We start from the raw sequence: 26,757 nt of genomic DNA on the forward strand, positions 1-26,757 counted from the left end.
TTAAATCGGCCGCGGTCCATTAGTACATGTCGGACCCGCGTGTCGCCACTGTCAGTACTTGCAGACCGAGCGCCACCACATGGCAGGTCTAGAAAGACGGACTAGCACTCGCCCCAGTTGTACGACGACTTTGCTAGCGACTACACTGATGAAGCCTTTCTCTCATTTGCCGAGAGACAGTTAGAACAGCCTTCAGCTAAGTCCATGGCTACGACCTAGCAAGGCGCCATTAACCCTATCCGGAACGAGTCTTATTTGTATTATCAAGAGCGATGTACCACAATGATGGAATAAAAGTTAAGTATAACCTAAGCTGCATACTTTTCTCTATAGCATTCACAACTTATCCTGTTCCAGACTTCACGCCAGTCGGCGTGAGTTGACGCGTGCCCTTTCGGTAACCTCACCCTGTGTCTAGACTGTCTTGTCTAGACACAACACAAACCTAGCGCAACTGGCCACAACACTGGAGTCGGCATAGCTCCACATCTGTCAGCACCTTTACTGACTCTCTTCCTGAACGTCTCGGAGTGGTCCATGCTGCAAAAGCAGATATCCAAACGGGGATAACTATTTTACCTCCAGAATATTCAGAATATTTCACCCAAAAGGATGCCATCATACACGGTAAGTGCATGCGCTTGGGAAAAATAACAGCTATATTTTCCCCTTGCTTTTAGCCGCTCGAAGTACCAGCACAGCAAGACCATCTTAGTTTAAGTTACAAGCCCAGATCAGTCAAGTCAGTTACTTACGAGGGCATTTCAATAAGTAATGCAACACATTTTTTTCTGAAACAGGGGTTGTTTTATTCAGCATTGAAATACACCAGGTTATTCCCCAATCTTTTAGCTACACAACACTATTTTCCAACGTAATCTCCATTCAATGCTACGGCCTTACGCCACCTTGAAATGAGGGCCTGTATGCCTGCACGGTACCATTCCACTGGTTGATGTCGGAGCCAACGTCGTAGTGCATCAATAACTTCTTCATCATCCGCGTAGTGCCTCCCACGGATTGCGTCCTTCATTGGGCCAAACATATGGAAATCCGACGGTGTGAGATCGGGGCTGTAGGGTGCATGAGGAAGAACAGTCCACTGAAGTTTTGTGAGCTCCTCTCGGGTGCGAAGACTTGTGTGAGGTCTTGCTTTGTCATGAACAAGGAGAAGTTCGTTCAGATTTTTGTGCCTACGAACACGCTGAAGTCGTTTCTTCAATTTCTGAAGAGTAGCACAATACACTTCAGAGTTGATAGTTTGACCATGGGGAAGGACATCGAACAGAATAACCCCTTCAGCGTCCCAGAAGACTGTAACCGTGACTTTACTGGCTGAGGGTATGGCTTTAAACTTTTTCTTGGTAGGGGAGTGGGTGTGGCGCCACTCCATTGATTGCCGTTTTGTTTCAGGTTCGAAGTGATGAACCCATGTTTCATCGCCTGTAACAATCTTTGACAAGAAATTGTCACCCTCAGCCACATGACGAGCAAGCAATTCCGCACAGATGGTTCTCCTTTGCTCTTTATGGTGTTCGGTTAGACAACGAGGGACCCAGCGGGAACAAACCTTTGAATCTCCCAACTGGTGAACAATTGTGACAGCACTACCAACAGAGATGTCAAGTTGAGCACTGAGTTTTTTGATGGTGATCCGTCGATCATCTCGAACGAGTGTGTTCGCACGCTCCGCCATTGCAGGAGTCACAGCTGTGCACGGCCGGCCCGCACGCGGGAGATCAGACAGTCTTGCTTGACCTTGCGGCGATGATGACACACGCTTTGCCCAACCACTCACCGTGCTTTTGTCCACTGCCAGATCACCGTAGACATTCTGCAAGCGCCTATGAATATCTGAGATGCCCTGGTTTTCCGCCAAAAGAAACTCGATCACTGCCCGTTGTTTGCAACGCACATCCGTTACAGACGCCATTTTAACAGCTCCGTACAGCGCTGCCACCTGTCGGAAGTCAATGAAACTATACGAGACGAAGCGGGAATGTTTGAAAATATTCCACAAGAAATTTCCGGTTTTTTCAACCAAAATTGGCCGAGAAAAAAAATGTGTTGCATTACTTATTGAACTGCCCTCGTAGTTCCTCGTTCCAATTATCAAATTCAAGATAAGGCTTTTGATGTGAAACGTGTCCACAAAACAAACATAGGACACCTATATACAATTAAAGAGAAAAAGAAAATAAATATTAATACACTCCTGGAAATGGAAAAAAGAACACATTGACACCGGTGTGTCAGACCCACCATACTTGCTCCGGACACTGCGAGAGGGCTGTACAAGCAATGATCACACGCACAGCGCACAGCGGACACACCAGGAACCGCGATGTTGGCCGTCGAATGGCACTAGCTGCGCAGCATTTGTGCACCGCCGCCGTCAGTGTCAGCCAGTTTGCCGTGGCATACGGAGCTCCATCGCAGTCTTTAACACTGGTAGCATGCCGCGACAGCGTGGACGTGAACCGTATGTGCAGTTGACGGACTTTGAGCGAGGGCATATAGTGGGCATGCGGGAGGCCGGGTGGACGTACCGCCGAATTGCTCAACACGTGGGGCGTGAGGTCTCCACAGTACATCGATGTTGTCGCCAGTGGTCGGCGGAAGGTGCACGTGCCCGTCGACCTGGGACCGGACCGCAGCGACGCACGGATGCACGCCAAGACCGTAGGAGCCTACGCAGTGCCGTAGGGGACCGCACCGCCACTTCCCAGCAAATTAGGGACACTGTTGCTCCTGGGGTATCGGCGAGGACCATTCGCAACCGTCTCCATGAAGCTGGGCTACGGTCCCGCACACCGTTAGGCCGTCTTCCGCTCACGCCCCAACATCGTGCAGCCCGCCTCCAGTGGTGTCGCGACAGGCGTGAATGGAGGGACGAATAGAGACGTGTCGTCTTCAGCGATGAGAGTCGCTTCTGCCTTGGTGCCAATGATGGTCGTATGCGTGTTTGGCGCCGTGCAGGTGAGCGCCACAATCAGGACTGCATACGACCGAGGCACACAGGGCCAACACCCGGCATCATGGTGTGGGGAGCGATCTCGTACACTGGCCGTACACCACTGGTGATCGTCGAGGGGACACTGAATAGTGCACGGTACATCCAAACCGTCATCGAACCCATCGTTCTACCATTCCTAGACCGGCAAGGGAACTTGCTGTTCCAACAGGACAATGCACGTCCGCATGTATCCCGTGCCACCCAACGTGCTCTAGAAGGTGTAAGTCAACTACCCTGGCCAGCAAGATCTCCGGATCTGTCCCCCATTGAGCATGTTTGGGACTGGATGAAGCGTCGTCTCACGCGGTCTGCACGTCCAGCACGAACGCTGGTCCAACTGAGGCGCCAGGTGGAAATGGCATGGCAAGCCGTTCCACAGGACTACATCCAGCATCTCTACGATCGTCTCCATGGGAGAATAGCAGCCTGCATTGCTGCGAAAGGTGGATATACACTGTACTAGTGCCGACATTGTGCATGCTCTGTTGCCTGTGTCTATGTGCCTGTGGTTCTGTCAGTGTGATCATGTGATGTATCTGACCCCAGGAATGTGTCAATAAAGTTTCCCCTTCCTGGGACAATGAATTCACGGTGTTCTTATTTCAATTTCCAGGAGTGTATTTATTTGGCTACAAGCTGGCCGGTTATAGGATTTTTTAATGACTAATGATCTCTACTTAAGAATTCCTCAATTGCATAGAGGGAGTTCTGAAGGAAAACGTCTTTAACTTACATATGAAAACGCTTCAGTTATCTGTCAGATATTTTGTTTTTTATTTGTACAACATTTTTATCAAACCCCTACTCTGTTTTATCTAAGTAATCCTGCAATGTATAAAATGTGTTGCGTAATAGGTACTTTTATGTGCCTTTTTAAATAAGTGTATTTTTGCAATTTCTTTAATCTCTTTCGGTAATTTATTGTACGGTTTTATTCCTTGGTAGAAAATGCTGTTTTTAGTTTTGTGTTTATTTTTTCTTGCTAAATGTTGTCTGTCTTTTGTTGCATGGTCATGAACAGAGCTGTTTGTGCAGTAATTACTTATGTTATTTTTTATGTGTATAACTGACTGGTATGTGTATTCACATGGGGCAGTTAAAATCCCCAGTGTTTTGAACAGATCTTTACAATTAGCTCAACTAGTATTTGTGGTTATTATTCTTATGGCTCTTTTCTGGAGTTTGAAAATTGTGTTCATATTTTGTGCATTTGTTCCCCAAAAAATAACGCCATAGCTAAGAATTGAGTGTACATATGAGTAATATGTAACTAAAACACGCTGTATGTTACACACTGATTACGGGATTCTAAGGGTTTTACATGCTGATGACATTCTGTTTGCAAGTACCTTTGTGTTCACACCACTTCAACTGAGAATCAACTCCTTCCTAGAAATTTTGCATTTCTTACAGTCTATAGAGGTGCCATCTACATTTAATTTAACATTGTCATTTTTCCTCTTCAAACTGAACATAAAGAAAACTAATGCCATGAATTTCAATGTCACTTTATAGCTTATCGGCCAATCATAAACTTCCTTGAGAGTTTCATTTGCTTTCTCAGCAAGGATTTCTCTTGTTTCCTCAGTGACTATAATATTGCTGTCATCAGTGAAAAGAATTTTTTCACCATGAGTAACACTAGTGGGAAAGTCATTGATGTATATCAGGAATAGTATTGGTCCTAATATGTTAACTTTCAGAACCCCTATATTAATGTATTTTGGTTCTGATAAGTGTTTTACTAAATGTTTAGACCTATTTGAAGTATGTGTTATCCCTTCTCTTTGTACCCTATCTGCTAGGTATGATCGAAACCAGTCATTAGCTACCCCTGTTATTCCTAATCTTCTAATTTATTTAATAGAATCTTTTGGTCGACTGCATCAAACGACTTAGAAAGATCCAAAAATATGCCTGTGACACACTTAACTTTATTAAGAGCATCAAGTACAACTTTTGTGAATTCTACTATGGCTGACTCAGTATTTTTACCACTTCGGGAACCAAACTGTGATTCGCTTAAAAGATTGTATTTATTCATGGAATTCATTAATCTGTCATTCATAATTGCTTCCATTATTTTTGAGAATGCTGACTCTGTTTTTGAATTGTCAGTGTGTCTCCTGATACCAAAACCACACACCAAATGAGGCAGAGCAGTGGTTAGCACACTGAACTCGCATTCGGTAGGTCAGTGGTTCAAACTGCTGTCTGGCCATCCAGATTTAGGTTTTCTGTGATTTCCCTAATCACTCCAGGTAAATTCTGGCATGGTTCCTTCGAGAACTAGAAGGCTGATTTCCTTCCCCGTCCTTACGTAATCAGAGCTTGTGCTTCATCTCTGATGACAATGGTGTCTATGGGATGTTAAACTCTACTCTTCCTTCCTTTTGACCCAGTAACCACAGAGATTTGCCTTTGTGTGGTTGTGACCTCCCAAATGTTTTCTGCTAATAGGCCTGCAACACAGGCGTGAATGGAGGGACGAATAGAGACGTGTCGTCTTCAGCGATGAGAGTCGCTTCTGCCTTGGTGCCATGAGGACCATAACACTGTCTTCCAATATCAACTACTGAAACAGCTGCAATATGAGATTTTGCATCCACCTGAAATTCTGAAGGATCCCTCTCAACTCCCGGTTTACTCGCAATATAGTAGAATCAACTCTGGACTGGTCATGGTGCCACAGAACTCCACAAAAACCATGCCTGTGTGATCAGCATATGCTCCTATTTTGTCCAGGTCACCCTTAATACTATGTTTTTCGTTTTTAGCCAGGCTGTTTCCAGCTCCAACTATTAACACCTCACCTCCTTTGCTAAAGTTTTAAAACATTTGTCCTAAGTTTTCTATACCTGTCTCGGACTAACGCTTGGTTTCACAGAACTTGTTACCTGATATTCTACACCTAGTTTTTCCTGTGGCTACTAGTCTACATCCTTCCTATGACTTATACCTTGTTGCCGCGCGGGATTAGCAGAGCGGTCTGGGTGCTGCAGTCATGGACTGTGCGGCTGGTCCCGGCGGAGGTTTGAATCCTCCCTCGGGCATGGGTGTGTGTGTGTTTGTCCTTAGGATAATTTTAAGTTAAGTAATGTGTAAGCTTAGGGACTGATGACTTTAGCAGTTAAGTCCCATAAGATTTCACACACATTTGAACATTTATTTTTTTGAAGTTATACCTAGCACAGAACTCTTATTTTCCTGTTTTGATTTTCATCCAACTTATCTTTAAGTTTCTTAGCACCGTTTTGCTACACTCTACATTTCTCTGCATCTTTGAGATGCTCTTTCTTCTCTGATTCTGGTAGTGAGCGAAATCTATCGCTCAGCTGAATTTAGAATTTGCTAACTAAATTGTCCCCTGTTCGCCCACTGCTTTCCACCTTTTCCCAACAACTCTTCTGTTTTCCCCCTTCAGATGTCGTAATTCAAATTTAGAAGTTTCTGTCTCTGCCTGAAGGCCACAAACATCCAGTTTCTCGATTGTCGCATCTTTCTGGCATAAACTACAGTTTTATGGAAGGGAGCCCTTGATCACCCCTTTCTCTCCCTGCTACAGTAGCCCCGATAGAACTATAACCTACACTTTTCGCAAAGTACTCATTGTTCAATTAATCTGCAACAATATCCACACTTATAACACATAGCTGATTGATTTTAACGCTAGATGTAATGAAAGAAGAGAAAAATGTTATTTTTTCTTACGATTCTCACGCATAAAATTAGCCATATAGACGCAATGAGAAAAATACACTTTCTACACCGTTTTATATTTTCCACGTGACGCTAGCACTTACACTAATGTGATTACACCAGTATTTATAAAAACTAGAAACGGTTAAAAGTAGCTTCTAATCTCTTATTTGTGCAATCATTTCCGACAGCAGAATTCACGACCTCGTTGGCGCAATGTTGCCAACCACTACCAATCATCATATTGTTGCCCTGTAACTAAAAAAACTGCTGCGTCTCTTGCGAACTGCACAGAGGTTATGGTTGGACCTTCGGTGGGCTATCAGTTTTTTTGCAGGACCACGGCTTTGTCTTGGTCTCTTCACTTCATAACATCCCCCCACACGGCAAACACACCTTTGGTGCACCTACGATGCGGCCATCTGTTTCGCTGAGGCACGCGAGCCAATCCACCGTGGCAAGGGCCATGATTTATGGAGGGAAGATTTAGATAGAGAGAAAAATATCTCAACGTGAATCACATAGGTGTACACTACTCAAACATCAAGATATATATAATGCCCTACCAGTAAGTACTGTCAAAACATTACATGAACACTTGTAAATATTATGTGGTAATAAACCTCACACTATCCTTGTGAAATACAGTACGTGTTAGGAATCTTAGAATTTGTATTAGTTGTAAGGAATTCTCGCAGTGTTCAGTAAACGTTTGTAATTTTTATTAACTTTATACCTGATCACTGGTAATTATTTTCGTAGAAAAAGAACAACCGCCTTCACTCATTAGTGGTTATATTTCAATTCACAATGCATTTCGAGCCTGTGAGCTGATCTTCAAGTGTTCGGCCAATCTACATCATTTTTTTTCAGATTCAGGTTAATTCTGCTCCCGAAAAAACTGATGTAGACTACCGGTGCATCCGAAGATAAGCCCCAGGACTCGAAGTGCGTCATGCGTTAAATTAAAATCACGATTTTGAAAGAAGTCCGTTGGTCTTTATTTTACGAAAGTAATACAGTTACGGAATAAACACTGCCAAAAAGCATAAAATTGATTTATGGTAATTATTGCTGTAGAAATCTGCACCTAAAGTCGTATCTGTGTTTAACAATATATAATGTACCGGTAACAAATGACACATTCTGCTACCGAATGATACTCTGCACATCGATCCACGGAGTGCGTATTGAATAAAGAAAAATAAAAATCTGCTAAAAGAAATAAACAGAGAAACAATTTCACGGGTAATGTCGATTTTTTTGACCGGTCATAACAGTCGAAAATGTCTTCTGCTTATCTTACATTTCATCTTAAAACATTGTTCTAAAAGACTGGTTTGCACGACATTTTTCTTTTTTTGTTTGATGTGCCCCATCTAAATCAGTTAAGGGCATTCTAAGAAGCCATGACAGCAATTTACTATGACGTTTCAAATCAATTTAAAGTCGTTTCTGCCTAAAAATATTTTTTTTCTTTTTTCGTGCTAAACGCACCTTACGATAGACTGCGCCAAAAGATTTCTTTTAAAAAGCCGTTATTTACCCTTTCCTCCCCCACCCGGAGCGGGCTATCAGCGGCCATGTTTCCACTTTGTAGCTCTTGATTAAAAACAGCACATAAAAATAATTACAGGAATAAAAATAATGCTTCTCGGTTAAGGATTTGGATGCACATGGGACTGGACAAGGAGAGATACGAGGAAGGATGTGGGATGATTATAGGAAAGGGTCAAGAGGTGGTAAGCAAAGATTGCAGTTACGTAGGAAAAGGGTGGTTTGGAGGTCCCTTTGGAATGAAGGAGATGGAGTAGTATATAGCTGATAGGATGAGTAGATCTCACGAAAAAATTCTTGGTCTCGGAGTTCGTTGAAGGAAGAAAGGTTAAATGACGTTGATGGTAAGATGCAACGCTAGGCTAAGTTGGACAGAGGAGGGAATCGGCCATAGTTTTATAGAAGATTTCATCCTAGCGTTCACATTAAGTAACTGAAGTGATCGTAGACATTCGCACTCTTTGCAACTCTACCTATTCGATAACGAGTGTATTTCTGCAAATAGAGCCCTTTTTTGTCTTTTACGGTGTTCATTTGCTTTGCTGCTATTTTATAGGGTACCGTAGTTATTTATTTCTCCTTAGACCTAGATGTGCCATAAGGACTGTAACAAAAAAAGACATTTCTGTTAACAGAAACAGATCGGTACGTTCATTCGTTTCCAGCCTTTTCATTTATTTTTGTACGTACAATAGAACGTGCCCGTTTGAATAAAAATTTCTGCAATTGTAATCGTACGTAGGTAGTATGGGAATAGTACGTAGCGTGGGAATCGTTTTACCTATTAAATCTTCACTGAATACAGCTACTTTTCTATGTGCGGTTTGGGAAGAGGAACTTTTTGGCTTCGTCCCTTCAAAGTTTGAAACCAACAAAACGGATCGTCATTTTTTTCTTCTGTGATCGAATTTCCACATGTAATTTTTCGTTACGTTTGTTCAATGATCTCGCTTATTACCTCCTCCTATTCCTATTGTTTATTCCAAGCAAACAAGCAGTTTCGATGTGTGATTCTTTTTGTACTTAGAAGTGTCAGTTTGCTCGCACAGGGTGAATGAAGCGCTAAAATGATATTCGATTCACAAATAATTTATACAATGGTTCCAAATCATTAAGACCTAATCGCATACGTACGTATACCAGTCAGTTTCAGCGACAGTCTGGCTGTGTCGATTTTAAAAGAAAAAAAACTGCGTTTTGTAGACAATTTGAAACATCGACTACTTCAATATGAAACTAAAAATTTGTATTTTAGAGTACCTCTCCATTCTCTGCCTTCAATAAATAACAAAAGACTTTGAGTTCTACTCGTTACAGTTATCGAGAAGTTATTGTGTGTCTCTCTCAACATCAGACTCGGGGATTGTGCAGGTTCCTGCTGGTAAAAAATGTGAAAATACCTCACTTGACGAAATTAATAAGGTACCGTTAGTATAAAAGCATAAGAAAACCGAATACCATCGCCGGTTCGTAAGAATTTTTGCTACGGGGCTGTACTTGAAGGAAAACAAAATCTACCTTTCAGAATAAAAACCGTACCTCCACACAAATGCTACGCAACATGTAAACACACTTCGTATTAATAAAATATGTACGTCCTTGCAACCTTCCTTCGTTTTAAGAAATGGTGACCGCTCTTAATTTGGACGCCCATGTATGTAGGACAACTCTATTTCTGTTCCGCAAGGCGCAACATTTGCTTATAGCTGACCTATATTGCCAAGCAACCATCTCTGAATTCTAGGTGCCAGCCACCCGAAATACAATACATGGTCAGAAGTAGTTTACGAACCACTAAAGAGCTAAGTTGAACGTGTCAGTCATACATGTAAATTATTTCATTATTCGCTGAAGTGTGTTAGTGCATATGACATTCGAATCTTATTCCATCGCCCTTACGGCCACTAACCTCCAGAACTTTCTCGCTACAGTCCGCAAAATGGTTCCACAAGTGGCTTATTACCGACGCACCAAAAATCGTTAGCAGCCACCCAATCGGAACGAGTTTAAGACATAATTCGAATAATTCTGAAAAGCTTGAGTTCTGACGAGAAATATACGACGGTCTTCAGTTGTTTTTATTTCTTTCGCGCCTAAAATACGTGAGCATGTATGTACATATACATGTATGCGAGTATTCTGTCAATAATACACCATCCCCTGCACAATAACTGGGATGCTAGACCTGTGTTACGCTTTCTTTGTCTGCTCTCTGCAGAGACCAGTGTAGCCAACATAACCGCTCTTGTCGTCGGAAACATCTCCTCACATTCTGAATAAAACAACCTGTGAAAAAGTACACTTGTCAGTGATGATTAGCTATTACAAATGGTAGATACCGAATGTAATTTGAAACTAGTATCAAATGAAAGAGAAGATTGCAGTGACCTTAATGTTTAAGTTGCCGTATGTTGGTTCTTGACTTGGCACAAAGCAAAACGTAAAAATCAGTAGACGACCTTGTGCAAGTGGCGAAACCTGTGCCAGTAGCGAGGAACTAACACAGCTGTTCGGACGTAAATAAACAAAGCTCAGCATATTTCTCTTATGTGGAACAGACAACTGTTTGTTTCTTCGCATTTCGGAAGGAAAATAAGATGTAAGTGTTATTGTGAAATGTGGATAACTACTCTCAATTAGATGCGATACCGAGGGAAGCGCTGTTGCTCAAAGTGAGTATATTTTCTCCAAGAAACATCAGGCTCTTTGTGTACTTCTTTGACAGAGCGATTGAATTATCTCAGAGAACACTATATTCGCGATGTGGTAACTACAGAGGGTTCAAGTTTTCCGTACCGTTTAAGATTTGTGCTGCCTGCGCGTGTGGATAAAATTTGCTGTTGAATTGTCGAATAGGCTGTAAAACAAAAGAAAACAAGTAATACTTAGACCTTTTGTTTTGGTTCCGTGTTCCGCCGCGTGGGTGGCGTTCTGTCTGTGACGCAGACGCTTGTCCAACACGTCGTAATCAGCTGGTAGCAGGCGAACGGCGCAGTGAAAGTGGCGGAGGGGCAAACAAAGAAGCGAGCGAGCGATACAGCGACAGTTGCGAAATGAACGCCAGGGACGGCGGAGCTGCGCCGAAATAGATCGCGGATCTAAACAGTAATACCGTGTACCTCTGAAAACGCTGACTGCAGGCCCTTTGCGTGTGTTTGTGTGTGTGTTCGCAGTGTTTAGTGCTCAGTTAGTGTAACCTGGCCATTCCTCTTACAGATCATATGAAATGCCATCGCTTCTAGAGGCCTTAGACAAAAAGTATGGGAAGGAGGAAGATGACACTTTGGACCTGGACGTACCCATAGCAATCTACGTTCCGAAGAAAGGACCCAGAAGGTGTATCCCGTCCCTGTTGGTGCTAAACGACTGTGATATTGAATCAGCCGGAGATGAAGACCAGCTTGGACTCAAATGTCATGGTGTAGAGGAGTTAGACTTGGCTCAAAACAGGCTGTCCAGATGGAGAGAGGTAAGCTGTTATCTGTAATTCTTATCCCGCAGAAAAGTGAAAAACTCCGTGCTCTTTGCTATTCTGATTATTATTTTCGTTTAGTAATATATTTGCCAAGGTGTGATGTGCCGTACATGACAGCTTTTTTTATTTTGCCCTTTTTTGTGGTGTAAGATTTTGTGTAGCAACGTGTTTGAATCTGCCACATGAACAGTGTTATTTCTGTGCTTACTGAAGTGTTCCAAAGACACTCGAAAACATACTATCAAATTTTGCCAACAGCCTATTCATACATACTGATATTGTTATGGTACATGCCAGGAACTGTGTGGCTCGAATAAGAGAGACCTCCCTCCCATTTTGCACTTTTTGTACCTTTGTACAATATATCTACACAATACATATCAAAATAGCCTCTTTGTCAGAGACTTTCCCATGTTGTGATATAGGTTTTCTCAATTTACCTTTGAGTGTTAGTACTTAAAATATGATGGGGGTACGTAAATATTAGGCTACTATACAGAGTAATTTAATACTACAACTATTAGATGTTCATATTCGTTGGCTACACCAGCTCACCACCAGATTATCACCTTCCAACATAATCAAGATCTTAGGCTACACTAAATGTTAGTCTGTTCCGCATACAAGATTTCTTTGAAGGGTGCAGTATCACTCTGATCACTGTGTAGCCCAGATTATTGCAAACTTAAATGTATCCCTGAATGTGGGTGAAATGAAAACATTGTACACAAACTGAAAAGAATGAGATCAATTCATGATATAGCATCTTCTCCATACATTTAAAGTTCTTGTTGTATTTATGATGAAATTCCAGCAATGAACCCAAATGGAAAAATAAATTAAGTGCTGGTTACCCACAAGATGATTAGTTGATCTTATTAACAATATTTCTGGCATGCGATGACAGAACACTGACAACAGGGCTTATTTCTTTTTGCATCTGTATTATATTTTGGAATGTTGGTTTTGGTGACACACTGATCTGTACCATAGCCCACAGTATAGCTTAGCTTGAAAGGTGACAATTGGATTTGGCAAAGCCAAAAAATGTGAGTGTCAAATTTTAGTTGCGGTCTAGTTAGGTTGATAGATTACAGTTTGGTTTTGAGTTTGTGAAGCAGTATTGAAGATTTCTGTTAATACAACTATTGCATGTTGTTTCTATGTATGTTGACATACTGAATTGTACACACTGAGTTGGTAAAATGTACAGGTCTTTAGCAGCTATTCTATGTATATGAGGTTCTACATCTACATAAATACTACTAAAGCCAATGTACAGTGGGTGCCAAAGGCTACTCTGTACCACTAAGTCATTTCCTTTCCTGTCCCCTGACAAATAGCGTAAGGGAAAAATGCCTGTATGCCCCCGTATGAGCCCTAATTTCTTGTATTTTATCTTCATGGTCCTTATGCACAATGTATGTTGGCGGCAGTAGAATCGTTCTGCAGTCAGCTTCAAATGCCAGTTCTCTAAATTTTCTCAATAGTGTTTCTCGAAAAGAACATCACCTTTCCTCCAGGGATTCCCATTTGAGTTCCTGAAGCATCTCCGTAACACTCATGTTGTTTGAACCTATCCATAACAAATCTAGCAGTCCACCTCTGAATTCTTAACATCTTCTTCAATCCAACCAGGACTGACTGAGGTGGTGCAGTGGTTAGCACATTGGACTCACATTTTGGAGGACCGGCAGTTCAAATCCACATCTGGCCATCCTCTAGGTTTTCAGTAATTTCCCTAAGTCGCTTCAGGAAAATGCCAGGATAGTTCCTTTGAAAGGGCACAGCTGACCTCCTTCCCTAATCCAATGGCACAGATGACCTCACTGTTTGGTCCCCTCCCCCAAATCAGCCAGCCAACCAACCAATCTGACCTGGTATGGTTCCCAAACACTCAAGCAGTACTCAAGAATAGGTCACACCAATGTACTGTGTGTGGTCTCCTTTACAAATGAACCACTCCTTCCTAAAATTCTCCCAGTAAACTGAATTGACTAGTCACCTTCCATACCACAGGTCTTACATGCTCGTTACATTTCATATCGCTTTTCAGTGTTAACACCCAGATATTTAAATGACTTGATCGTGTCAGGTAGGACACTAATAATACTGTATCCGAACCTTACAGGTTTGTTCTTCCTACTCATCCACATTAACTTAAATTTTTCCAATTAGAAATTTTTGTCAGTCATCTTGTATCTTCCTACGGTCACTCAACTTTGACACCTTACCGTACACTACAGCATGAGTGGAAAGAGTTTTGTAGCTGAGTATTGCACTCCTTTCTGTTAGATTCACTGGAGGGAAGCACAGATCACTTTTCCTTATTGTATTTATCTGCAGTGTATTATTGACAACAAATTTCTCAATTACATAAACAGTTGTTTCTAAAATGTACATGTGTGTACCCACACACAATTCTGATCAATTTCTTTCCCTAAGTGATAAGTTGCCACATATGTTTGCCGAGTTTACCTTGCAGTTTTAACTTTGATGGCGAGATTGCATTAAATATGGCATGAATGTAAACCTTGGGCTATGCTGCAGGTCAATCTCTTATCACAACATTTATCTGACATTCACTTTCATTGCCTTCTCCAGCTCAAAATCAAAGTACCCCCTTCAGACTTAACCTAGACCTTGGGCTACTCTCCAGATCCATCTGTCACCACAGCCATGATCTCAGGAAGACATTGAGTGTAGGGGGGAGGGGCTGGGCATATCACACTGTAGCCATTAACGTCGAACATTCCACAGGGCCGATCATGGCTTATTTCCTGTTGCTGTTTTATGTGAATTTTTTGCAGTCAAGAAATAATAGAGGGACTGATAAATTTTTGGACTTGTAAAAACTTAACACTAGAAATTCTTGTTTGGTTTACTATGTAAAACTAATGGAGAATATTTCTTAATTTGTTGTTTTAGTCCATAAAATGAAGCCAAGTGTGCAAAGTATGTTTTGAAAATGGGTACATATTTTTTAATATAGCTCGCATCTAAAATCTTCAAAAAATTAACTAAGAGCAATACCACATAAATAAAAATTCCTTCCTCCAGAAAAAAAATCATATCTGAAAGGGTTAAGTTGTTCATTTGACTATTTCTTCTACATAATAGAGGACTTCTTGAATGTAATTTTATATATTTCTAATAAATAAATGTTACACATTTCAGCAAGTCAAGTAACTTTTATTGGATTTTGGCAAGGAGCTAAATTGGAGTTCACTTCTAAGAGCTTCCTACTGTGAGAAGTTTGGTAAAAGCTTGGAACTCATTCATAGGAATAAGTCGCTCAATTATAGATTGTGCAATCATATTCATCTCTCTTGGTATCAATTTTGGTTGTTTGAACAATGTTACGGGATTTTTCAAGTCTGTGATTTGACACAATTATACAGTGCAAATAATGATTGTGTGCTAAAATATAACTTCAAGTCAAGACTTACATATTTTGCAATTTTGGGACTGAACTGCAAATGTTTCAGTAAACAGTGTTCAGTATTCTCGGAAATGTTGCACTCTGGTAGCACTGTTTCTTGAGTGTGCCATATGTTGTGCTGGTTAGGTGGTAAATTAATTTCGGTTTGTACTATTCACTCAGAAATATGTTGGTATTTTCATTTAACACAGTTAGTGTGAAGTTTTTTCATAGCTGTTGAGTCAATGTTCTGGGTTGTGAATCATTTACGTACAGAAAGCTCTGCGTGTGAGTGACACCTCATTAATTCTCAACTGATTTCTTGGTACTGATCAGAATATTGGAGTTCCATGGGAAAACTAGCACTTATGAGAACTCAGTTGTGCGTATTTATCTATTTTATTATTCTCCTCCTCTTGTGTGTTGTGTCTCTACGTTGAGTTAAAACCTTTGTCGAAGTTATGGAATTAAACTTTGCAGTATTGGAGTAGTTTACTTTACATGTGCTAAGCAACTGTTTTTTCACGTGTTATGTTCCTTAGACCCTGTCACGAAAGGGAATCCCCAGGGATCTGTGACAAGTGAAAATATACATTACCACAGAGAGGTAGCTGCAGTAAAATTTCTTGTAGCATATGTTGATAACTAAAAATTAGAAGACCATTACATTAAAAACAGAGCTACGAATTTCTTAGTGATGATGGAAGTGTGTTTCTTCCAAATTGTTTCCTATAGTGCTAGTCGGAATTTAGTAATGCAGTATGGATATAAGTGGATAATTTATAGAAGACATAGCTAGCCAGGTGAGCTTTTAACTAATTTTATTTATTTGTTTTTATTTCCCTAGACAGGCTGAGTTCATATGAAGAGTATTTTGATATTGTGTGTTATGAGGGAAGAGTAAAAACAAATTTTGTTGGTAATAGCTACATTGGTATTGGTTGTTAAAATACAGAAGTATTGTCCTGGAATATAGTCCCTACCACAGAAGCAGAAAACAAAAACTCTGTTTTTTAGAACAAATTTCTTATATTTCCATGTACTATCAGTATTTTTATTTTTCCTCAGACTACTGGTTTTTTTGTCAGTGATGACTATCTTCAGGTCTATTTTTAAACATGTACCAATATAATTGAGCCATAGTAGTGTCCAAAAATGCATTCAAAATCAGGTTAGCATTGTCACACATAATTAAAATCGATTAAACTAGGCCAAAATGCCAGCAAAATCATCTTGTGGACAGTGTTACTGTTCGTAACAATCTGAGGTACAGATGCACAAAAGTATGTACTTTATTAAAAGACTGAACTCATTGGCAAGTCATAGTACCGACAGAAAGCTGGAAGTCAGAATAAAGTTCATCCTCTTCTCACAGACATGATCCAAAGGTTCTGTTGAGTAACGTAACAGTTTTTGTTGAGATTGGACAATAAGTATACTACATGGCTCCACATCCTTAGTGAACCTTAAACGATGTTGACAATATACATTGAAAGTTGTTTTTGATGCTCTTGTGACCTGAGTCTCGTTTGCCTGCTTGAGTGAGGTTTCCTCACTTGTCAGTTAACTCCTGTGTAGTCCACTTTTGGTCTTTCAGGATTATCAGGTGACAAACAAGTTTCACTGAGAGAGGATGTAGTTTCACACAGCTGATCAGTCACCTGGCTAAGAATCTGGCAGTTCTCATGTCAATATAATTGTAGCTGTTAGCCTCATTCTGAGGTGTCTATATCTCACTCGGTTACAGCCATTCTCGTGCTGGTTTCAGATCTTCGGCATACTGCGCCAGATGCCACGCATCAGATTTGTCAACTTGAGTTTCAACGACCTCCGAGAGGACCTCATGTTCCTGGACAACAATAATTCTTTCCGCTTTCTTCGGAACCTGGTGCTGAACGGCACACGGATTGACTGGAAGAGCGTCCGCAGCCTGCTGAAGATTCTTCCCAGGTAAGGTAGGCCACAGCTTAGCCTAGCCTTGGGGATGCTTGGCATGCTCAGTTTCTGACATAAACAGGTGTAATTCTTGGGGCAAGTGTCACCCTTTTTGGGTTATCACAAATTTCTGCTAGATGGTGCCACTAAGGCATGACATTACTCTTATTTAAAAATTTATTCCTGTTAAAATGATGGCAGCTTAGAAATCAGTCAAGATGTTGCTTTAGAGTGGGCATTTAAGGAATCAATGTTTTAAAAAACGAAAATTTCACCTTATTGTTTTTGTTGGATAATTTTTTTCGGTTTTTGTTAGTCTAATTCAATAAGTTCACCACAAATCGCTTCCTTTAACTTTTCATGATCTGTCTGCTTCGGAAAAGGCTGTTCACAATTGCTGTGCACAATTTTGTCACAGCCATGCTGCAGCATTTGGCATTTTATCGTATTAATGGCTACGTAACAATTTGCTCGTAAAAATAGAAATCTTAGAAATTCTTACTATTAATGTCAGCAATTTCTGTTGGGTGGTGGATTGAATGCTTGCCTCTTTGTACTAATTTATTTTTACAACTAACTGATATTTTCCAAGATGCTACTGGGCTTTAGCATAAGAAAACTATTTCAGATTCCTTATATAAAACTTGAAATTAACACAAATTTATATTGTCTTGATAAAATCCGTATCTTCACACTTCTAGCTAACACCATAAATAAAGTAAGTACGCAAATTTCATTTGAGCCACTTCTAGTGAACATAAGAACATAAAACCATCACATTGTAAGAACCACAGAATTTTTCAATATACACCAAATTATTGGTGTTACCCTACAAGGACTAAAAGCTAACATCTACATCGGAGAGCTGATTTGAATAGAGCTTCTAAAATTTATGTCCAGTAGTTAAAAAAAATTGGCACAACAAATCAAGGTGGCCAGCCTAAGTGTGCTTAAATGGTTCTGTCAGCATTGAGTTATATAAACATTGCCTCATCCTGATGGTAAAGTCTCCTGTGTATTCTTCGTTTATCCAGTTTGAAGATGAAAACTTTATCTGCGACTACCGAGGACAGTTTTGTTGACTCTGATGGCAAGGAATATTTGTAGAGAACTCACATTTAAATTAGGATGTGTGATGTCTGGCACCCGTAACTATAAATCTGTCAGAAGTGAGAAGTATGTATATTGTGCACAGTGCATAACCACACATATTGTAGATGCCTTTTTAAGGATTTTGACTTCTCAGTACATTTACTCCATAATGGATTTCGTGGTAAATTACTTGCACTGTTTCAATATGAGGCAAAAATAATTTTCATGTATACTTTGCCTCTTTGTGTGTGATTCAGAAGGGAGCTGCTATTCAAGCACTCTTTGAAGACACTGGGCATATTAGTAGTTGGTACCCAATCAGCACTAACAGCTTTCCTTCACTGCCTATGCAGCCTGACTTTGATTTAGCGTGCCATCTGTTTTTGTAAACAAAAGAGACTGGGAAGACAACACAGAGTGCCGACAACAGTGCCAGTATACACTGTATTGTAATCTGGGCTAAGGACAATACTATCTAAAACAAGTGAGTCATTCACTGCCTTGAGACTTTTGACTACTGTGCTGCTCTCATCAACCACTGAGCTGAGTGTCTGGGTATTATGGTGCAAATATAATCAAACAGCTCCCATCCGTAAGAAAATTAAAAAAGGAACTTACCTCATTACCCATTCTTTCTACAAATTATCTAAAAACCTGAAATGTACTGTTACCAATGTAGCAAGTAGCAGTGAGCATTATAAAACTATCACACAAGTACTAATGTACTGTAAACATCACTTAGTGTCTGCAGATGGAGGTACCTGTTTTCTTTGAAAAAGGCCTGTGTAATCAAGTAAACATCAAGTACCCAGTAGAAGTTCCAGAGCAGTGATTTAATGTGATGGAGGAAGCAGCAGTTTCCAAAATGATAACTATCATGCTGATTTACTAGGTTGAATTTAGCTCACATAAGGACAATTTTCTTGTCTTTTATTAATGTATACCTTGAGTTGCTCTGTATTCCTTATAGTCATTTTTGTGATGAGATCTACAGAATACCTACGTCTTATCTATTCTTTTCACATACATGAGCGAGGGGGAAAAAAAGACTTACTGTATATACCCTAATCTCTCTTATCTTATTCTGGAGAAAATGGCATACCATATTTGACTATTAAGTAATTGACTAATTATGTTCTCCATTATATTTTTATGACAGTCTCATGAGCTCATGTACTGTAAAAATAAAAAAATGAGAACATTGTTGTATTTTTCATTATCACCAAAGTTGAAGCATAATAAAATTTCTCTACATGTATCCAATAGGGTTTCACAAGAACTGCATCGCCTTTTTTCTGAGGACACCCTTAAGTTCACCGAGCATTTTTGCTACCCTTTTGTGTGGACTATATTGACCTCTTACAGCCCTAACACCCCCCAGGGGACTCACCACTCTTTGACGGATTCGTGCTTGGCTACCACGGGGCCCCAGCCTTTGCAGCACCTTTTCCCTTCCGTGTTGCATGTCTATCCCCTTGCTACTCTTTTTCCTCTCCCTTGTGTGGGGTGGTGATGATGATGATGTTTGGTTTGTGGGGCGCTCAACAGCGTGGTTATCAGCGCCCGTACAATTTCCCAACCTTTGCTCAGTCCAATTTCGCCACTTTCCTGGATGATGATGAAATGATGAGGACAACACAAACACCCAGTCATCTCGAGGCAGGTGAAAATCCCTGACCCTTGTGTGGGGTGGTGTTGGAATGTTCTGCATTGTCTGTTGCTGACATATGAACAGTTTCATCACTGTCTTTTGTTTCTTTTTCCTTCCTTCGTTTCCCTTCTTCTCTCATTCCCCCACTTCGGCATTTGAGGTTCCTCTTTTTCTTCTTCCTTCCTGTGTGCTCCTGACGGCCAGCTCAAGTGTCTGATTTGTAACAGGTGACTGGGTAACGTGTAACTCCCAGCCCTGGGTCGACAGGTAGGGTTCGCACGTACACCCTGGCATAGGCCAGGCCCAGGGATGATTGCCTGAGCTGCTACCTTCCCAAACTGACGATTCGTCCCTCTGTCAGGTGTCCAGGAGATATGACCTGAGGTGTGAATAATCCCCTAAGGTGGATGCGCCCCTTTGTGAAAGGTGCCCACAGTTGGAAGGAGTGCACCATCAGAGATGCTGGCAATCGTGGGAGATTTTTCTCGCAATGAGCCAAGCATCTTCACAATCACCGTCTACAAAATGCAAACAGAATGAGGCTAATGATTCAAAGACCCTTCCAGCTTCACCACAGTTTCTGGTGGTTTCATGTACTGAAGCTGGTCAGTCATTCGTAATGGTAAATCTGTTTATTATTCAGAAAGATGTTGATGTCATTGCCGACCCTGAGAAATCCTGCTCTCGTTTACAGAATGGCACTTTGCTTTTGGAGACTACTTCTGATTCTCAAGCGCAACAAATACTTCGCACCTCACTTCTCCACAACCATTCTGTTCATGTCGACATCCAGAGAACTGTCAAGGTCCAGAGAACTCGGAATTCTTCCCATGGTGTTGTTTACAATAGGCTGCTAAGTGGTCTGACGGAGACCAAAATCCAATCATATGTCTCTGAGCAGGGTGTCATTGCCATTCATCGGGTACTGAAAAAAAGGTAGATTCCTCCTTAGTTCGCACCCACACGTTTTTAGTCACCTTTGATAGAATGGTGCTTCCACCCAAGATCGAAGCAGGCTATAAATTATCACAGTCCAACTGTACATTCAGAACCCGATACACTACTACCAGTGTCGTCGTTTCAACCACACTAGTATGTCTTGTTGACACCCAACCAAATGTGTAACCTGTGGCAGGGATGTGCACTAGGTCAATTGTCCGCCACCTCCTCCCTACCGTATCAACTGCAATGGCAGCCATGCTGCCTCCTCTCAGGATTGTCCTGTGTATCTTGATGAGAGGGCTGTCCAGAAGATCCAGGTAAAGGAGAAAGTGCCTTACCCAGGCACCCACAAGTTATTGGCTTGTTGCAAACCCTGCATTCTCCCATCTGGCACTTAAAGTTCTGTTCTTCCTACCTCTTGCTCCATGAAGGACACATACAGAGGTGTGACCTCAAATTCAGCTCTTGAGGTTGTGAAATTGCCCAGTGTCATGGTACATTGCCATCCCCCCCCCTCCCCCCTCCGTCCAGCTGTTCAACAGGCCATCAAACTCTCGCCTTAAGGGGCGAAGCCACCAGCTACACAACCGGTAGGACAGAAGGGGTACTCCCGTGAAGACTTCCTACGTCCCTCCAGCCAAACAACACCTGAGTCTTCCTCTGCTAACCTGAAAGGCTCAGAGAAGTCCAACAAAGGCAAACGGTCTTCTCCTTCGCCAACTTGAAGATCCTCTTAGACGGTATTGCAATGTGATACCTGAGCCTGGCCTGCCTCCGTGTTGCTGGTGCGCACCACCAAGAGTTTTTCTGCGTTGGACTCCACAGACCAACAGCACAAGCAAGCCGATACGTCTGTGGACCCCATGGAGCAGGATCCTCCTGCTTTTATGACCTGTAGTAGTGTGTCTTCGCAATCTGTCACCCGACAGCCTCCTCACGACTCTCCTCCAATGGAACGTTTGCAGCCTTCAGTTCTACAAAGAGGATTTAGAGGATTTATCGAAGCATCCCTGTGTACTCTGCCTTCAGAAAGCAAATTGTGTCCTCACGAGCGCTTTGATTTTGCTTTTCTTCCTGGCTCGTTTTGATCTTCCCCCCTGAGGTTGGCATTCCATCTCATGGGGGTGTCATGGTGCTCACATGGGATGGTGATCATAGTCAACCCATGTCCCTGACTACCCATCTTCAAGCTGTTGCAGTTTGCCTTTTCCTTCCTCACCTGACATTTTCCCCTTGTACTGTTTATATCCCTTCATCATTCAGTGTCACAAGGGCAGACTTCCTTCAGCTTATTGGACATGTACCTCACCCATTTCTGCTACTCGATTACTTTAATGCACATCATCCCCTTTGGGGTTCTCCCAGAACTTGTCATCAAGGTGCCCTCTTGGCTGATCTTCTTAATCAACCTCTTCTGCCTTAACACTGAAGTACCCACATTCCTTTCAGACTCCTCGCACACCTATTCCCATTTGGACGTATCCTTCTGCACTGCCCAGCTTGCCCATTGCCTTGAGTGGTCCGTTCCTTGTGACACCTACTCGAGTGACAATTTCCCATATGCTATCCATTTTTTGACTCCTACGCCACCTGCGTGCACACCAAAATGGCAGCTTACTAAGGCTGACTGGTGGCTTTACTCCTCCCCGGCGATATTCGGAGAACAAGATTTCCCAGTTGTGATGACCAGGTGGAATATCATGCAATTATTATCCTTACTGCTGCAGAACGTTCCATTCCTCATACTTCCTTTTTACCACACCATGTCCCAGTCCCTTGGTGGACTGAGGCATGTTGCGATGCAATTTGCGCATAGACGTGCTCTCCGCTTTTTTAACCATCGTTGTATGGTGGCAAACTGCATTCATTATAAACACATGCATGCAGAGTGTCGTTACGTTCTTCAGGATAGCAAAAAAACTAACTGGATTTCATTCACTAGCTCTTTTAACAGTTCCACCCCTTCCTCTGTCGTGTGGGCCAATCTGTGACAGCTCTCTGGGACCAAGATCCATTCTCCAATTTCCAGTCTGACAGTAGCGGACAATGTCATCGTGGACCCCATTGCTATCTCCAACACCTTAGGCCAGCACTTTGTGGAAATTTCTAGCTCTTTCCACTATCACTCTGTCTTTTCCCATCGGAAATGAGCGGAGGCAGCTTGGGCGATACTCTTCTCTCATCAGAATCGTGAGTGCTACAATGCCACATTTACTATGAGGGAGCTAGATCATGCTCTCAGTTCATCCCGATCCTCCGCCCTAGGACCAGACGCTGTCCGCATTCAGATGTTCCATCACTGTTCTCTTGTGGGCAAGCACTTTCTGCTTCATACATACAACCGCATCTGGGCAGAAGGCACATTTCCTGGAAGTTGGCGTGAAACCACCTTCATATCCATACCTAAGACCGGTCATGACAAAATCCTTCCTTCTAGCTACCGCCCTATCTCTCTCACCAGCTGTTTTTGCAAGATGGTGAGATGTATGATTCATGTCCGGCCGGTATGGTGGCTCGAGTCTCATAATTTGCTAACGAATGCACAGTGTGAATTTTGAGCACAGAATTGTGCAGTTGACCATCTCGTTACTTTGTCCACCCATGCCATGAATCGTTTTCTGCGGAAATCCCAGACTGTGGCAGTTTTTTTTGATTTGGAGAAGGCCTATTACACCTGCTTGAGAACTGGTATCCACCGTACTCTGTACACCTGGGGCTTCCGTGGCCGCCTGCCCTGTTTTCTTCAGGAATTTTTAAAAGACCTAGTTTTCAAGGTGCATCTTAGTTCTGCCTTGTTGGACACCTTTATCCAGGAAACCAGTATGCCTCAGGGTTCTGTCCTGAGCGTCATCTTCTTTGCTATTGGCATTAACCCTACAATGCCCTGCCAGAGTGAAAGAGAATTCTGTCTGGTGTACGCGGTACACCTCTTGCAGGTCTTACAACTGGACACCAACGGAGCTACTTACATATCCCTAACCTTTCCCAGTTACCTAATCAGGAAATAGAACCTGCAGTTTAATGTGGAATCCGAACTACACGTCTTTCGTGACCACTCCAACATATGTGAGAAGTGAATGCACAGTTAAAAATCACAGTGAAAAGTTGTGATCTGAACAGGATTTGATCCCGCACTCTTTGGATCACGAAGCGTGTGGTTTACCACTAGACCATTTTTGTTTGAGAAAAGAAAAGAATGTAACCATTAGACTGTACATATGTTGTGGAACTGCTAGCTCTTGAGATGATGCTTGACGTCGGTAATTAGCATTCTTTTTATAACTTTTCTGTCAATGCTAATGAGAAGCTAGGTAAAAACAGCATCCGACACACAATGAAAGTTTTATACCAGCACTAAGGAGAGATGCAGATGCAATTCCGTGTAAAGTGCATGATCTCAAAGCATGTCGTGCCTCCATACAAATTGAGACACTTAAATTCTTCCTTGCCTGTGCCATTTTGCATACTCAGTCAAGAACAGTCCGCCCGCCATGCAAGATAGTTGTACCCTGTATGCCGAATATTACCCACAAATACCAAAAACTAATGACACAGCGTTCATAGGCAATGTTCGCTACCTCACATTCTCTTCCGTTCCCTCTAGTATAAACGACTCTATGTGTATACAAGGAAATAGTAGTGAATTTTTTGCAAATGCTCATTCGCATGTGTTTGCTTCCATTTACTCCATTGTAAACCAGGCTTTAGGTGCTTAAAATTGATGTCTGTGAATGAATGCCGAGTCATGCACTAGGTGGGCCGGGCTGTACAAACTGCTGTTATAAGCTGTTCTTTGTAACAATATTATGAAAAGGATAGTTGCTGCTCACCGTATAGCGGAGATGCCAAGTCGCAGATAGCCACAACAAAAAGACTATCACACAGTAAGCTTTCGGCCAGTGCTGATGCAGGAGTGCGTGCAAGGATGAGGTGGAGAGAAGGTAAGGCAGCTAGATGAAGTAGAGAGGTTAGACGGGAGGCAGGGGCACGGGAAGACAGACAGGGGGGGACAGGAGTGTAGCAGAAAAGGTGAGAAGTAAAAACATTGGGTGCGTTGATGGAATACTGGGCTTGTGTAGTGCTGGAATGGAAACAGGGAAGGGGCTAGATGGGTCAGGACAATGGCTAACAAAGGTTGAGGCCAGGAGGGATACAGGAATGTAGGATATATTGCAGGGAGAATTCCCACCTGCTCAATTCAGAAAAGCTGGTGGGAAGGATCCAGATAGCACAGGCTGTGAATCAGCCTTTGAAATGAACAATGTTGTGGTGGGCGACGTGCTTAGCAATGGGTTGGTCCAGTTGTTTTTTGGCTACAGTATGTCTGCAGCCATTTGTGCGGACAAACAGCTTGTTTGTTGTCATGCCCACGTAGAATGCAGCACAGTGATTGCAGCTTAGCTTATAGATCACATGACTGGTTTCACAGTTTGCCCTGTCTTTGATGGGATAGGTGATGTTTGTCACAGGACTGGAGTAGGTGATGGTGGTGGAAGAAGTCTTGCATCTAGGTCTATTACAGGGATAAGAGCCATGAGGCAAGGGATTGGGAACAGGGGATGTGTAGGAACAGATGAGGATATTGTGTAGCTTCGGTGGGCGGCAGGATACCAATGTGGGAGTGGTGGGAAGGAGAGTGGGTAGGACATTTCTCGTTTCAGGGTACGATGAGAGGTAGTCGAAACCGACGGAGAATGTAATTCCGTTGCCCTAGTGTAGAAGGTTGGGAGGGTAATTACAGTCTGTGAAGGCCTCAGTGAGACCCTCGGTATATTTCGAGAGGGCTGCTCATAAGTACAGATACAACGGCCAGAGGTGGCTAGGCTGTATGGAAGGGACTTCGTGGTGTGGAACGGGTGGCAGCTGTCGAAGTGGAGGTATTACTGGTGGTTGGTAGGTTTGATATGGAGAAAGGTATTGATGTAGCCGCCATAGAGGTGGAGGTAAACATCGAGGGAAATGGCTTACTGGGTTGAGTAGGACCAGGTGAGAAGGTGCTGAGGTTCTGGAGGAATGTGGGTAGGGTATCCTCAGCCTCGATCCAGATCACGAACATGTTATCGGTGAATCTGAACCGGGTGAGGGGTTTGGGTTTCTGGATATTTAGGAAGGAATTCTGTCGGTGGCCCACAAATAGGTTGGCACAGAATGGTGCCACGCAGGTGCCCTTAGCTGTACCCCAGATTTGTTTATAGTTAATGCCTTCAAAGGAGAAGTAATTGTGAGTGAAGGTATAGTTGGTTATGGTGACTAGGAAGGAGGTTGTTGGTTTGGAATCCATTGTTCATTGGGAAAGGTAGTGTTGAATAGCAACAAGGCCATGGGCATTAGGGATGTCAGTGTAAAGGTTGTTGTTGTTGTTGTTGTTGTTGTTGTTGTGGTCTTCAGTGCAGAAACTGGCTTGATACAGCTCTCCATGATACTCTATCCTGTGCAAGCTTCATCTCCCAGTACCTACTGCAACCTACATCCTTCTGAATCTGTTTAGTGTATTCATCTCTTGGTCTCCCTCTACGATTTTTACCCTCCGCTCTGCCCTCCAATACTAAATTGGTGATCCCTTGATGCCTCAGAATATGTCTCACCAATCAATCCCTCCTTCTACACAAGTTGTGCCACAAATTTCTCTTCTCCCCAATTCTATTCAATACCTCCTCATTAGTTATGTTGTCTACCCATCTAATCTTCAGCATCCTTCTGTAGCACCACATTTCGAAAGCTTCTATTCTCTTCTTGTCTAAACCATTTATCGTCCACGCTTCACTTCCATACATGGCTACACTCCATACAAATACTTTCAGAAAATACTTCATGACACTTAAATCTATACTCGATGTTAACAAATTTCTCTTCTTCAGAAACGCTTTCCTTGCCATTGCCAGTGTACATTTTATATCCTCTCTACTGCGACCATCATTAGTTATTTCGCTCCCTAAATAGCAGAACTCATTTACTACTTTAAGTGTCTC

General features: G+C 42.2%; 1 protein-coding gene across 3 annotated transcripts in view; it reads left to right on the top strand.

Annotated features, from left to right (window-relative positions):
• The first annotated feature begins 10,762 nt into the window (after nt 1-10,762).
• LOC126106337 (tubulin-specific chaperone cofactor E-like protein) overlaps nt 10,763-26,757 on the top strand; it is a 69,672-nt gene continuing 53,677 nt past the window's right edge. The window contains exons 1-3 of one of the 3 annotated variants that reach the window (XM_049912585.1): nt 10,763-10,871; nt 11,489-11,741; nt 16,937-17,118. In XM_049912585.1, coding sequence (XP_049768542.1) covers nt 11,499-11,741; nt 16,937-17,118 — 425 coding nt within the window. In that variant the 5' untranslated portion in view covers nt 10,763-10,871; nt 11,489-11,498. Of the gene's footprint in view, nt 10,872-10,939; nt 11,742-16,936; nt 17,119-26,757 lie in introns of those variants that run through there. The other 2 variants (XM_049912586.1, XM_049912587.1) reach the window with 2 other exon arrangements.

This window comes from Schistocerca cancellata, chromosome 10 (assembly GCF_023864275.1).
Source record: "Schistocerca cancellata isolate TAMUIC-IGC-003103 chromosome 10, iqSchCanc2.1, whole genome shotgun sequence".
NCBI classification, from domain to species: domain Eukaryota; kingdom Metazoa; phylum Arthropoda; class Insecta; order Orthoptera; family Acrididae; genus Schistocerca; species Schistocerca cancellata.